General features: G+C 38.8%; 1 protein-coding gene across 10 annotated transcripts in view; it reads right to left on the bottom strand.

Moving 5' to 3' along the window:
- UBE3A (ubiquitin protein ligase E3A) overlaps positions 1–13,024 on the bottom strand; it is a 48,078-nt gene that overhangs the window by 31,961 nt on the left and 3,093 nt on the right. For 2 of the 10 annotated variants that reach the window (XM_084515944.1, XM_084515943.1), the window contains exons 2-4: positions 8,744–8,811; positions 1,371–1,490; positions 891–956 (exon numbers count right to left, since the gene is read on the bottom strand). Coding sequence is in view for 6 of the 10 variants with exons in the window: in XM_084515942.1 (XP_084372068.1) it covers positions 1,371–1,390 (20 nt within the window). In the remaining 4 variants the exon portion in view is untranslated. Of the gene's footprint in view, positions 1–665; positions 957–1,370; positions 1,491–2,099; positions 2,247–8,743; positions 8,812–12,607; positions 12,816–13,024 lie in introns of all 10 variants that reach the window. The other 8 variants (XM_084515939.1, XM_084515940.1, XM_084515936.1 and 5 more) reach the window with 6 other exon arrangements.

Raw genomic sequence — 13,024 nt, forward strand, 5'->3', positions numbered from 1 at the left:
TCATGTGAAAACTCACATGAAATGCAACACAGTGAAGCTTTGGATAAGAGCAATGCTTTAAATTGCTATGAAAATACAAGTGAAATAGTGGTGTTAAAGAAGTCAAGTGTTAGTCACTCTGAGACTTTAAAAAACACAGCAATATGAAAAATTACAGAAAAAGAGCAAATTGACATCTAAATATACAAAAAAGTAGCTGGTAGTCTGCAGTACAGACATGTAAATACAGCAAATACAGCTATCAGTATATTTAAGATCTTTTCCTACCCTTATGATTTATGTATAATGTATGAGAAAAAGTTCCAGGGAAAAAACCAAAAACATAGTTGAGTTAAAAAAAAAAAAAAAAAAAAAAAAGCTTTTTGTCCTTTGAAGGAAGTGGTTCTACAAAAAAAAAAAAAAAAAAAAAAAAATGGGGGGGGCTCAAATTCCTTCACATTCTTATTTTCTGTAACATGAGCAGATCTACCATAAAAATGAGTTGCAGAAATATTAATCCATGCAGTAACTGGATTTTAACAGGTTTCAAATGACAATGTAAGCACCAAATAAGATGATCTTTCAGTATTCATTAAAACAACACGGAAGATCAATCTAATTACAGGAATTGTACTCATCTGTTGAGAAGCTGTTTTGTAAGAAGTAACGATTTACAAACAAGATACCTTGTTATTCCTCTAAGCAGGCAACAGTACTGTAAAACAACTCTATAGTACAAGATGTCCTTTCATCACGCTTTAAAATCTGAAAAAAAGTTCTGTCCAGAGAAAAATCTCAGAGCAAATGCTCTTACAAATTTCAGCTTTGACTTAGATGGTAGAAACTGATCATGAGACACCATCTAATCTGAATACTGCAGTATGAGCTAGCGAATTCAAATGGTGGCTCACTTCCAACAACACAGGGAGCAACTCCTCCATTCTGCAAGCCCCTCCTTTTACCTCCACTGTAACTCCCTAGGAGAGAAAAGTAAAGGTATGCAAGTCTACAAAATTTTCATCAATCCTACTGGACAAACACTTAAAAACAACAAGTTGCTTAAGTAAGCACATCAAACAATTTATACAGAATTTTAGTGTGATGGTAAAAGTCACTAGAGACTTTTAAGTGATGGTTTTGCTCTTAAGAGCACGATGGAGCACCACCATGCTTGCAATTTAAAAAGCAGGGAGGAACAAGGTAAGCAAGCTTTGAAATTACTCTGAGTAAAATAGTGTAAGTCAGCTTTGCCAGCTAACTTATCTTAAATAAACAATATACTTGAGTACTATTTATAGAATTAACTTCAAGTAATACAAATTAAACATACAAAATAAATATTATTCTAATAATAACCCTTAGGAAAAAAACACAATATGCTTCAGCCTTACCTTTTACAAGCTGTGGCCATTCGGTGACATCAGGGTGATCACAATTTTGAGTCACTGATTAAAAACCAAGTTGTCACACCAGTCCTGTGTCACGGTGGGCTAAGCATAAGCTTAACAACTCTAAATAAGTAAAAATAATTTAGTTAAAAGTCCTTACAATCTATTTTCAGCCAATATGCTACACAAAAATGCAAAAGATGTTAAGAATTAGTTCATTCACAAAATTAAGACTTACTGCACAAAGATTTGTTCATTTTTGGATAGCATTGTATGATTGCTAGAATACCTTACTACAGTACACACAACTGGTGAACTTGAAAATTCATCAACTTATTTTTAGTCTCTAAAAAAAAAACAAAAAAAACACAAGAAAAAACATCTCTTGGATCAGCAGAAAGCACTTGATATCACGACAAGAAGCATTTACAGATTTGGAAGGATGTATGTAAACATGAACTTTAGGTTCTAACTACAATAAAATTTGATAAATTGTTTCCCTACTACAACTTGATTAATACTGGTGCCTTGAAGAGGCTCTGAGTTTCAAAGGGAAGAACACATAACCTACACTCTGCTGTATGCCTCTCCCTAAAATGAAGCGAGCTAAAGCTGTGTGAAAGTTTCAGTGGAGCAAGTTTTGCCACTGGTGGCCAGTCTGTCAGGTTAGTTGCTCCATTTATGCTGCTCGGACTCTCTCCTCTCCCTTATGGTTTCAAAAGGGTCCTTTACCTGTCAATTGTTTCCTGTGACCTGGCTCCACTGGCTTAAATTGAAGGGTTGGTCCTTTACTTTGTCACGCAGGTGGCAGCCAATGATCACTCAGCAATACACGTGCCCAGGGCGCCCTGGGACCACCCCAGCTGATTACTTCCATGGCTGAAAAGGAACCAATTAGTCTCTTACCTACTGCTGTTAGCTACTCTAAACTAAAATTAACTGATAAAATATCTCCAAATGTAACCCTCAATGCTCAGTATCACCCCATTCTCTCTCCCACCCAAGCTCCTAGGTGACCTGGATAGTCTGCAAAGAAAACAGGCCTCTGATGGAGTCTGATCACAAAAAGCATTACTCAGTTTCTAGTGATGTACAATGTTTAATTAAACTGAAACATTATTACTATACTTAGTAAATAAAAAGTATCTTACTTTCCCTGAGCAGCCACTAGCAATGAATACAGGCCTCTTTATAGTCTCTGAAAATTTATATTTGTTATCTCTTGACACAGGTGAGAATCCACATTTTTAGATTGTTCTGCAGATGGTGCCCAAAGGCTAAGGAGCTACTGAGGACCAACACAGCTCTGCAACACCTGCACTCATCACCACCTGGTGCAAACACCAGGAGTACAACCCATAGCATTAAAGGTTTCATCAAACAATGCTTTCGTGCTTCAGTCCATGAGAATCTTTCAGAAAGGTCTTAGGTTTGATGAGCAATCAAGAACTCTCAACACTAATTTGTACCTGTTGACTCATCTGAGATATGAAATTGCTGAACAAGTCCTACAATTTTCTGAAGTTTGTCAGAGCTGCTGACTTTTGCCTTTCTACTATGATTTGCCATTCCGCTACGAACTGCATCCTTAAAATGGAGTAAAATCTATATTAGTTTGGAAATAATGCTTTTCAGTTTTGTCAGGTACATTTCTTGACACAGGTAAAGTGCCATTTAATTTTGAAGTCAGTAATACTCGAGTCTTCACAAGTGCAGTTGATTTAAGGCAAGTAGAAAGCAAGCATCTGAAAACCTCCTAAACAAAAGGAAGGTTCTCCAGTACCTACAATTTATTTATTTCTTATTTCTTATTCTTATTTCTTGCTGCTTTCTTAAGAACCGAAGTGAAATGGCTCTGTAAGACTGCACTTAGATATGAAAAACCAAGCTCTTTGCCCAAGTAACTTTTTGTACGCTGGTGAAAGAGGGCAGTGGTGTAAGCTGTAATGCCTCATGGCTTGGGAAACCTGCATTTTGTCTGTCTGCTCTAAGCACCAGCTGCTGTTCTGGGGAGGGCTCAGTCAATCACACCCTATCGAGACCTGTGTCCTGCATCACCAGAAGTTAACTGCAGCTGTTTTCCATTGGAGTAAAAGCATATTATTGTAACAGGCTGACAGGAACCTTAGCAAAACTGGATTTTCCTGTAGCTGTTTCATGTGGAAGAAGCCATGAACTCGATTGTCAACGGTGAAGGAACACACGAAGTGCTGCTGCTGGATTCAAAACCATCCGAGTTTGGAACATTAAAAAACAGTCGGAGATGATGGCTGCACAGTCATGGCCAAGGCAAGTTTGTGCTCATGCTTGACACAGACCCAGCTCTGTTAGCCAGACTTACTGAAGCACCAAACCAAATTTACAGTACCCACATTAAGAGACTATCTGAAACAGCATGACAGAGTTGACATTAACTTATCCAAGCTTTGTAATGAAATTAGTATCTACAAATTGATCTTATGATCAGAACTCTGAATCATGGAGCTGCAGCATTTCAAATCTGTTACATGGTACCTTAAGACTAGATTTACTGTACCGAGGTACAAAAAGCTCATGGTCCCTTTCAACAATCCGGATGCCAGGAGCAAGAAACTTCAGTGAATCACTTTCATTTTCCCTCCTATCTCCTTCTCATCCTATCTTCCCCACTTTTAATCACTGCCAGTCCTGTGGATGACAGCATGGATGAAAATTCATTTCACTAAAACCTCTCTTGTTCACCCATCAGCAGAGTACTGTCTGCTGGCATTAAGAGACCAGCACATTGAAACACGGGGTGGGCGTGAAGGAGGCTACCAGAGATCCCTTATGCTGAGTATCTGTTCAAACACAGCACATTTTGACTGCTGGAACCAGACAAGGCAGAAAAAAAATGCTAAAAGAGTCCTGTAGAGGACAACTTGACTAGGAAAGGGAAACCACACTAACAAATAAACTAGCATATTGGAAAGATGCATTGGGAAGAATGACTAGGAAGCTCACCTAGGACACCTGCTTTTCTGTCATAGGTATTCCTGTACAATAAAAACTCTGGATGTAACTTACCTTCTGACTCTAAAGCAGCTCCAGAGCAAATATTTATTCTCAGAGCTGAGTTACTAAAAAAGATTTCTCCAGTCTTCACTGTCATAATTAGCACGGTTTAAGGTTTAGTCTTTTACAAACACACAGGGCAGCTGAAGGTATCGAGCATAGTGTATGCCTGTGGAATATATCTGAGAAACCTGAGATGGCTGCTGGAGGCTCTTCGGGACTGGGCGTGCTCCAGGACAGACACATCTATGTCTGCCGAGTGACTATGTAAAAGGCAAAGACTGAAGCAGGACTGTAGCGCCCGATATTGCAACTAACAAGAACCATGCCCTCAAACCACACATCTGAAGAGCCCTGAATGGCCCAGAGTAGCACTCTGCAACAGTGAGCAGGATAAGTAATGTTTATGCAGCACTTGGAAGTGACACTCCTTTCTCTAAGGTGCAGATTTTCTGAAAAGAATACTCCTGGCAGCTGAAGGAGGAGGAGGAAATAAATAATAAATTGCTCAAAGCAAGCAGTGAAACCATATTCAGATGCTTCAAAAGCAGGTAAAAAGCAACTTCGTTGCATAGCCTGATGAGACCTTCTCCTTATACATTTACCTGAATCTTAAGAGTCTGGAAGCACAAACATGAGTCAAGAAGAGGCATGCAGCTTCAACAAACATAATCCAAAGCCACGCCATGGAGAACACAAGTACATGTTCATAAGTAATCCAAGCGAGTTGTCACTTGCATGCATTTCCTACACCTACTGTTTCCCTGTGTTATTTGACTTCCAGGTGTCCATTAGCTGGGGCAGTACAGCTAGGTGGTGGCTGACACTCAGTGTCAGAGGTCTAGGAAAACCCTGGAGCAGAGGAACAATTCTGATCAACAGCTGGGAGGATGCATGCCCTGAGAGGTGGCATTGTTAAGAACGTAAGTTTCTTTTAGAGAATAATTTAAGTTTCCACCTGAGTAAGCTTCTATCCATTTTTTAAGACCATCTTTTTGATGGATGATCTAACAAAAAAAGGAGTTGATCCACCAATACAAAATGTGTCATGACCTTCCTTAACTTCCAGTGCTGAAATCTGACTTGCTTTTTTAAAAAATAACCAGCTCTCTGGTTATCTCTCAGGATGACACCATGAAAGGCAGCTTTCATACATTTACTGAAGGATCCCTCTGAATGTCCTTCTCCATAAGACTCCAGACATTTTCTCCATGAAACTTCTAGCAGGTCAAATTAACAGCTACCTTAAAGTAAAATAAAACAGCCACTAGTTTACTATTATTTAAATGTTGGTTTATTTTTATTTTATTTTTATTTATTGATGGCCTGATTATATAAAACCTAGAAGAGCTGCAAAAGCCAGCAGTAAGGCATTTGTATAAAAGTTTTCTTCACTACTTCATAAGTTAAACCCATTTAATTGCAAGAACAGAATAATAGAAAACCACGTGGTTAGAAGACCAAAATAAAAAGAGATTCTATCATGGAAAATGCCAACCAAAAGTGACCACAGAAGTCACAGCTGAGAATCAAACACACATATGCTCCCAGTATTAACAGCTGAAGACACACAATTAATGAACAGTTTCTGGAAAGGTGTTTGTTCATCTGCCCAAAGTACTTCAAACACGTTAGAAGCTTGAGCCTATCGTCCAGTTACTCAGTATTCTTCCAAACCATTCCAGAAGCAGCAGAAGAGAACCACAAAGCAAGCATGAGAACAGGAGAAAGCTCCTTGTGATGGACCAATGGAAAGAGTTTGAAGTTAACCAGGCTAATCAATGAGAATATTGGAAGAAACTAAGTCCTCTCACGGCACAGAAAATCCTCCAATTAAAATGTGCTTTTGATAAGCTCTATAACTAGAAACTACAGGTTGAAAAATTCAAGTTAGTGTAGGTACACAAGCATGCAGGATGGTGAGGAATAAGTTATTTGGAATGGGGATCTGAATTCATTATCATCTTCAAATTAAGGCTGGTACCATTCTGGAATTTACACTTCAGTGAAAACGTAAGATCCTGAATTTAATAAAGGTAGAATCTGGAGCATTTGGTACATCTCAAAATAAAGAAATCAACTACAGATTTATACAAAAACTTCACCCCATGCTATCTGTATACTTGCTATACCTTAATAAAAATCACATAGTAGTAGTAAGAGGTCTCACATTTGGCCCCATTTTCCTTCTAAAGCTAAAGGCCTGTTTGTTACTCTCATTTTCTAAAACCATCCCTACAGCTCTGGACACTAGATTTCCCCTCCCAGCATTCTTTTTCCATTTTATATTTTTGTAAGATAACAGACATACTTTATTCACCTTTGTAAAAGAGGGAAAGAAGTACAATTATCTTTAGGTCCTACATTTTTTGCTTGGGCCATAGCTGATGCTTCTTCCACCACACAAACCCTTTTTTTTTTTTTTCCTGGAAGAACCATTTGTTTCTATCTCACTGATGTATGCTACTTCAGGCTCCCTCCAAAATTATATGTAGTTTTGAAAGGAAAGGCCCTCCCACCTGGAAAGGTGAAATAAATACAGTTGTCTACTTAGATTTGTTTTAGCAGACCTCTGTTTACTGGGCTGGTATCAGCCTAAGTTCTCTTCCAAACAATTTTTACAGCTACATTCCAGCTTTAATATTTAAACTTCTATTCCAGCTATCCTTTTGCTCAAGCTTGGTTATTTTGCTTTCTTTTTCCATCCTCCCTCTTCCACATAAAGTACCTTCCTGTTCACCAAGTTCTTCAGTATCACCAGCGTGTTTGTTTGTATATAGTTCATATTGAAAGCAAACAATCGTGCAGTTCTGTAGCACAACCTTTAGCTTTTCTCATGTTGTTAGTATTCATTACTTGCATATTGTAGCAGATTGGGGATTCTTGTTCATTGGTTTATGAAGTGCACATCATTACAAAGACTATGTGCATACATACAGTTCCAAGTACTTAAACATTCAGGAAAAAAGCAGTCAGCAGAAGTAATGGCAGTAAAGAAATAATGGCTAGATTTGAAGACCTGTCATACACACAACAGGTATTGAAACTGGAGAGCAAGAAGCAGGTGGGTGGTCCCAGTGGTGCTGTGGGTGCAAAAATGAATATAGATGCCTGCTGGAGTAAAGGACCAATCTATAGCATTCTCTCAGGAACATCTGGATTGTGATAACGCAACTTTTTTTTTTGTTTTAAAAAAACGTACTGGTTTTAATTAGCACACGCTATATTTAAATTTTCAGTTTAGAATTGTTCCTCTCTCCTGTCGATAGCTTCCTATGAAGTAGAACTATACAAAAAAAAGACACTCAACAACCCCTCTGTAACGTTGAGGTTTAAGAACTTTAAATATGTTTTTATATTAGGTATCTTCAGAAGAAGGGTCCAGACAAACACACAGGTATAAAAATTGTCTCAGCAGTTACTGAGTTCTTCCCTGCATTTAAAGCACTTAAAAAGAAATAAGGTACATGCATAGCTTAGCCATAGCTGCTGAAGTAGCCCCATATGGTTTTATATGCACTAACAGACCTATTCAATAACCTAGAAAAGGTCTGAATTTTATAATATTTTTTTCTGAATTCAGGAAGTTTCCAAAAATCACTGTCTCAAGATGCTGACCTCTACAGAACTTGAGCCACTACAGAGTGGAGCAGATATTCTGTACTACCAGGTATCTCCATTGGAATATGCCAGTAAAAAGTTAGCAAATAGGAATGAGCATAGCTACAAGTTAACATTCCAATCCTGCTATAATGCATGTAATACTTCTGAGCTTGTTGGACACTTAAGAGTGTATACAAAAAGAGATACAAGGTACCACAGCCTGACATTAACACTGTTGGTGGAGGTTACATTTCTGTGTCTCCTAACAGTCCTATTGACAATTTTCACTTACAGTGATGTTTGGTTAAATTTTCTCCTTGTTCTGAGCTTATTTTTCAAGTTACACCTAAAAACTGCACAAGCCTGACTATAACTGTGTACAACAGCAAGGAAAAAGCCCTCAGAGGAACAGCACCAGCTCTTATCCAATCCATTGAGAAACAGACAAATGATAGTAGCATAATGTTGAGCTTGTAAAACAGACTAAAAGGTAATTCATCAATGTTGCAGCATCAGCATTTATTTTCTCCAGGAATATCAAATAATTTAGCTTTCTGAAAAACTATGCCTAAAAGTAACAGGCACCACAGTTGGAAAAAAATAAAAATAAAATATGGGGAAAAAATGAACCTGAATTTATTTTCAACTGTTTTTTAAATCAGGAAAAAAAAAAAAAAAAAAAAGTATAATAATATGTTGTGTGTATTCTAGTAATTAAAACAAAATTAAAAACAACATACCATATCTTTCCAGAGCTGCAGAAACTTGTTCTTCCAAATTCTACAATGGACTTCTACAGTTCTTGTACCTATAATGCAAAACATTGTATTTCAGTTTTTGCAGTATGCTCTATACTACCAGGAAACTCACTGTTGCTTCAAGACAACATATTCAAGAACAGCCATCCAATTGTCCATAAGTTCACAGCTAAAGGAAACATATACTTTCAAAATAAAGTACAACAGATAAAATACTTAGTATGTGAGGAAAACTGCAAAAGCAGAAAGTCCATACACAGCGTGTTCCCTATTCTTTCCTCTCCAGTGATGCAATCCAGTTTTATAATTCTGTTTATCCACTTCATTATAAATATCCATTTCCTTCTTCTCGAAGATTCTGGCAAGTTTTCTCCCCTGCCCTCCCCCTTTTAATTTTTTGTATCAAAGACACCAGTAATTATACCATGAAGAAAAACAATCAAGAGAATTCATGAAGAGAACCACATCTTTGTCTTTACTGCTTAAGTTTGATAAGCATTTCTATAAAAAGTTCATTTGTAGAAAAGCTACAATAAACAAAGGACTTATGCCTAAACTCCAAACTTTTTTTTTTTTTTTTTTAAACAAACAAGCAAACAAGCAACTAACAAGCACAGTAGAACCTAAGTGAACCTAAGTAACATAGAAATAGGCATATAATTAAAGAGCTCTACTGATTACTGTTTGGAAAGTTACTGATTTGGTGCAACGTATCACATTTTCAGTGCCATGAAATTGAATACTTAATTTCTTGGCGCTAGAACTCTTTTAAGAACAACAAATTCAATGTAGCTGATCCAGTCTGATTTCTGACACAGATCAGAGCGTCCCCAGGAAAGAAAACCTGATCTGGTTAGCTGAAGAGAACATTCAACTTTGTCTTGCAGTTGTCAAACAGAGGACCCATGCAGGACGAAAGGCCCAATTCCATACCAGGGATACGAAAAGGAACGACCCCGGAGAGGCACACTTGTGCCAGTTCAGCTCTACAGCACTAACAGTTAGTACATGACTTCTATATTTAAAAAAATAAATAAAATAAAACAGGGCAGCCTAAGTGTTCAGTGACACAAGATTCCTATTTCAACACACAATTACAATAATTATGTGGATTTATATATAATTAAAATTAATAACATCATGTTCATCAATGTGTCAAAAAACATTACTAATATTCAGAAGAATAAATTTATCTGAACAGTGAGAGAGTAACATGCTTTTCCTGTTTGGAGGTGCTGACACTCCATACCACGAGCAGAAATCCAGCTGTTTTACACCATGTTTCAGCACCAGCACGAAGAGTAATTGTACTTTCACAGTGAAAGCATTAGGCAAACTCAGCTAGAAGGTTTCTTACAAATGTGAACAGGATTTTCACATCTCATACCACAGGACTTCCAGCTTAAACTGTAAAATATGTTTATTTTTTATGCACACATTCTTGTACCCACCCAGAACAACGCCATCTACACGCAATTCACTCAGCACCCCCTAAGGTGCAAAGGCACCAACTTACAGTGAGCACTGAGTACCAGCAAAGAACAGCATGGAGAACAAGCACAAATACATTTATCAGGGATCTTAGGATTACTGCCCACAAAAGGAGACCAGAAAGCAAGGGGTCCCAATGGAACCGAAGCCACGTAGTTGAAGACAGTACAGGTTATGGCAGGAGCAAGACCCGAGTGGAGGAGATGGATAGAGAAGACTCACACACGTGGCTGGCAGCAGCAAAGAGTAACTCCAAGAGCGTGAAAGTGAAGCACCTGGACTGCCAGCTCTCCTTCCTCAGCCTTCCCACCACCAGCTACCACCAAGGCAAGCTCCAGCCCGAGGAGGTCAGCAGCCTGCGGAAAGGCTCCGTGAACACCAGCAAAAGGGAACGTGGGATCTGCAACGCTTCTCTAACGGGAATGAGAGTAACCTCACAAAATCAGATGTACTTCAACATTTACCTCCAGTGTATTTACTGATTAACACTAAGCCACAGCTGCTTAAAAAAGATGCAAATGGGCACGTGTGGCTAAAAGCAAGGCTAACGCTGCTGCTTCCACTCCACATGAAGAACCCTCGATCTGTCTCATGACCAGAGCCAAGAGTGCTGCTTTTTTGTGGCTGTCGTCACACATTTTCAGTAAGAAAAGGCTTCGAGTCGCACTGCACATTAACAGAGATGGCAAGCTACTGAATTAACCAAGTGTAGTGTACAGCACTGCAAAAATATTTAAGAATCTAATTATAAGTTATGAAAAACACTTTACAACTCTTGTTTCTTGCCTGATAAAAGATGTAAGAGTGTCACATCTATCAGGAGCTTGAATGATCATTTCTACCTTTTAAAACACACCGCACACATCAGCTGTCACAAGACAGGAACAGAAGAGAAGAATTTAAGCATGCTATCCTAAAGAAAATGGTAGGTGTTCTGCCTAGTAGTATAGATCCTCTCACACAATTTCAAATACGTAAGTTGAAATAAGAATTTCTTCTTCCACCACAGACATTCTTAGCACATCAGTCAAATAAAACAAGCCTTATTGAAAGGAGGATGTTTGGAGGTAGATATTCAGGTCAAAAGAACCACGCAAACAGAGTATTTAATCACCATCTTATAAAGGAAAGGACTTAACCTTTGCAATCAAGAACCAGGGTTATTTCAAGTGCAGCAATACAGTCCCCTAAGAACTCCCCTGGCCTCTGAACTGGAAGAATTTACAGTTCGTGTGGACAGCAAGAATGTATTTCCATGACCCACAACAGGCAAATTTTGCTACAACAGTTTGAGCGAGCATCTAGGTGCTGCTACAGTTGCCAGCACGCACTGCTGTACCTTGGACTTTCTAAACAAAGAATAGGGCGCATGTGCGTGTTAAGCCATGATAGTGGCCAGCATGACTTTGGGTATTAGATTTCACTATGGTTTAGGAAGTAATCATCATTTGTATGACCACATTCAGATGAAGATGAAAGCATCATATTGGAAATGGAAATTCTCAAGCACTGATAGATATTGTAAGATAGATAGATATCTGGATTGGTAGAAGTTTTTGATACCTTTTTTTTTTTTTTTTTTATACCAAGAAGTCCCAACAAGGGTCCTCCAAAGGGAGGAAGAGCGTGGTTGTCTCTGTGCAGGAGACATGAATGTCCAGCCTCACCCTACACTTTGAGCTCAGTCAGGACAGCATCATTCCTGCCACGCTACTACCAGAATGAGGAAAAAAACACATGGACTCAGCAGCAGCAGCAGACCAACGTACACCACCACCAAACCTAAACACCAGCTCCATGATTTCCTGCTTGTGAGCCCACTGGTTAACACAAGGCCCTTCATGACCAAAATTTCCAGCAGGTCCAGAACAGAGATGCTGTACCTTATAGTTTTTGATACACTTAGCTTGTCTTATTTCATTCTTTAGGCCACGACCTGCAAAATGACATCACGCAAGGATTTTAAGTATGTTCTTTGATACACTAATGAATATAACATGAAAAAAATGAGTAGCCTGCTTGTCAAGCAGTCAACAGGTACCTCACTTCCAGGTTGTGGTGAAACATCACTACTGTAATTCACCTCCGGTGTGTCCCATCCTTGGCATCCTACACAAGATGAGCATGATTCTTCCAGTACATAAGCACAAGAGCACGTTTGGATGGATGCAAGCAGTAATGCTCTTTGATGAAAAGCCTTGGAAAGCCACATAATACGAATATCCTTTTCAAACCACAAGATTGCAAAAAAGTCCAAGCCTCTGCTGCTCTACCTAGAAGTTCCTCTTACAACACACACATGCCTGCTCTAAGGAAACGCAAGTTGCTCCGAAAGGAGCAGGTCACCCCTCTTACCTAAGACAGAGGAGTGAGGGTCCAAAGGGAAGCCACCCATTTAGATCCACTCAGCTGAACAACCGCAGCTTCTCCTAATTCTTCACCACCCTGTAAAACATGGGTACAAAAATCCACGCGAGGCGGTGACAATGAGTATCAGTAAAGACTGATCTCCACCCCCTTCCTCCAGCCAGCAGTCTGCATAACACAGGGAAGCAGCTTCAACCTATTAAAAGTAAAAAGCAGTTAATGCTTCCTTTAAGAGGTTCATTCATAAGAGGAGTCTTTGTAAGATGATATTTAATTTATAACGCAATTGTGCAATCAACAAGTTACTTTGTCAATACGATCTGCCACGGAAAGGTGGAACTATTCGAATTTAGTGATTTAAAGTCCAACTCATTCCTATGCTACATTGCCAGGCAGGAATCCTGG

Source organism: Aythya ferina, assembly GCF_964211825.1.
Source record: "Aythya ferina genome assembly, chromosome: 1".
NCBI classification, from domain to species: Eukaryota; Metazoa; Chordata; class Aves; order Anseriformes; family Anatidae; genus Aythya; species Aythya ferina.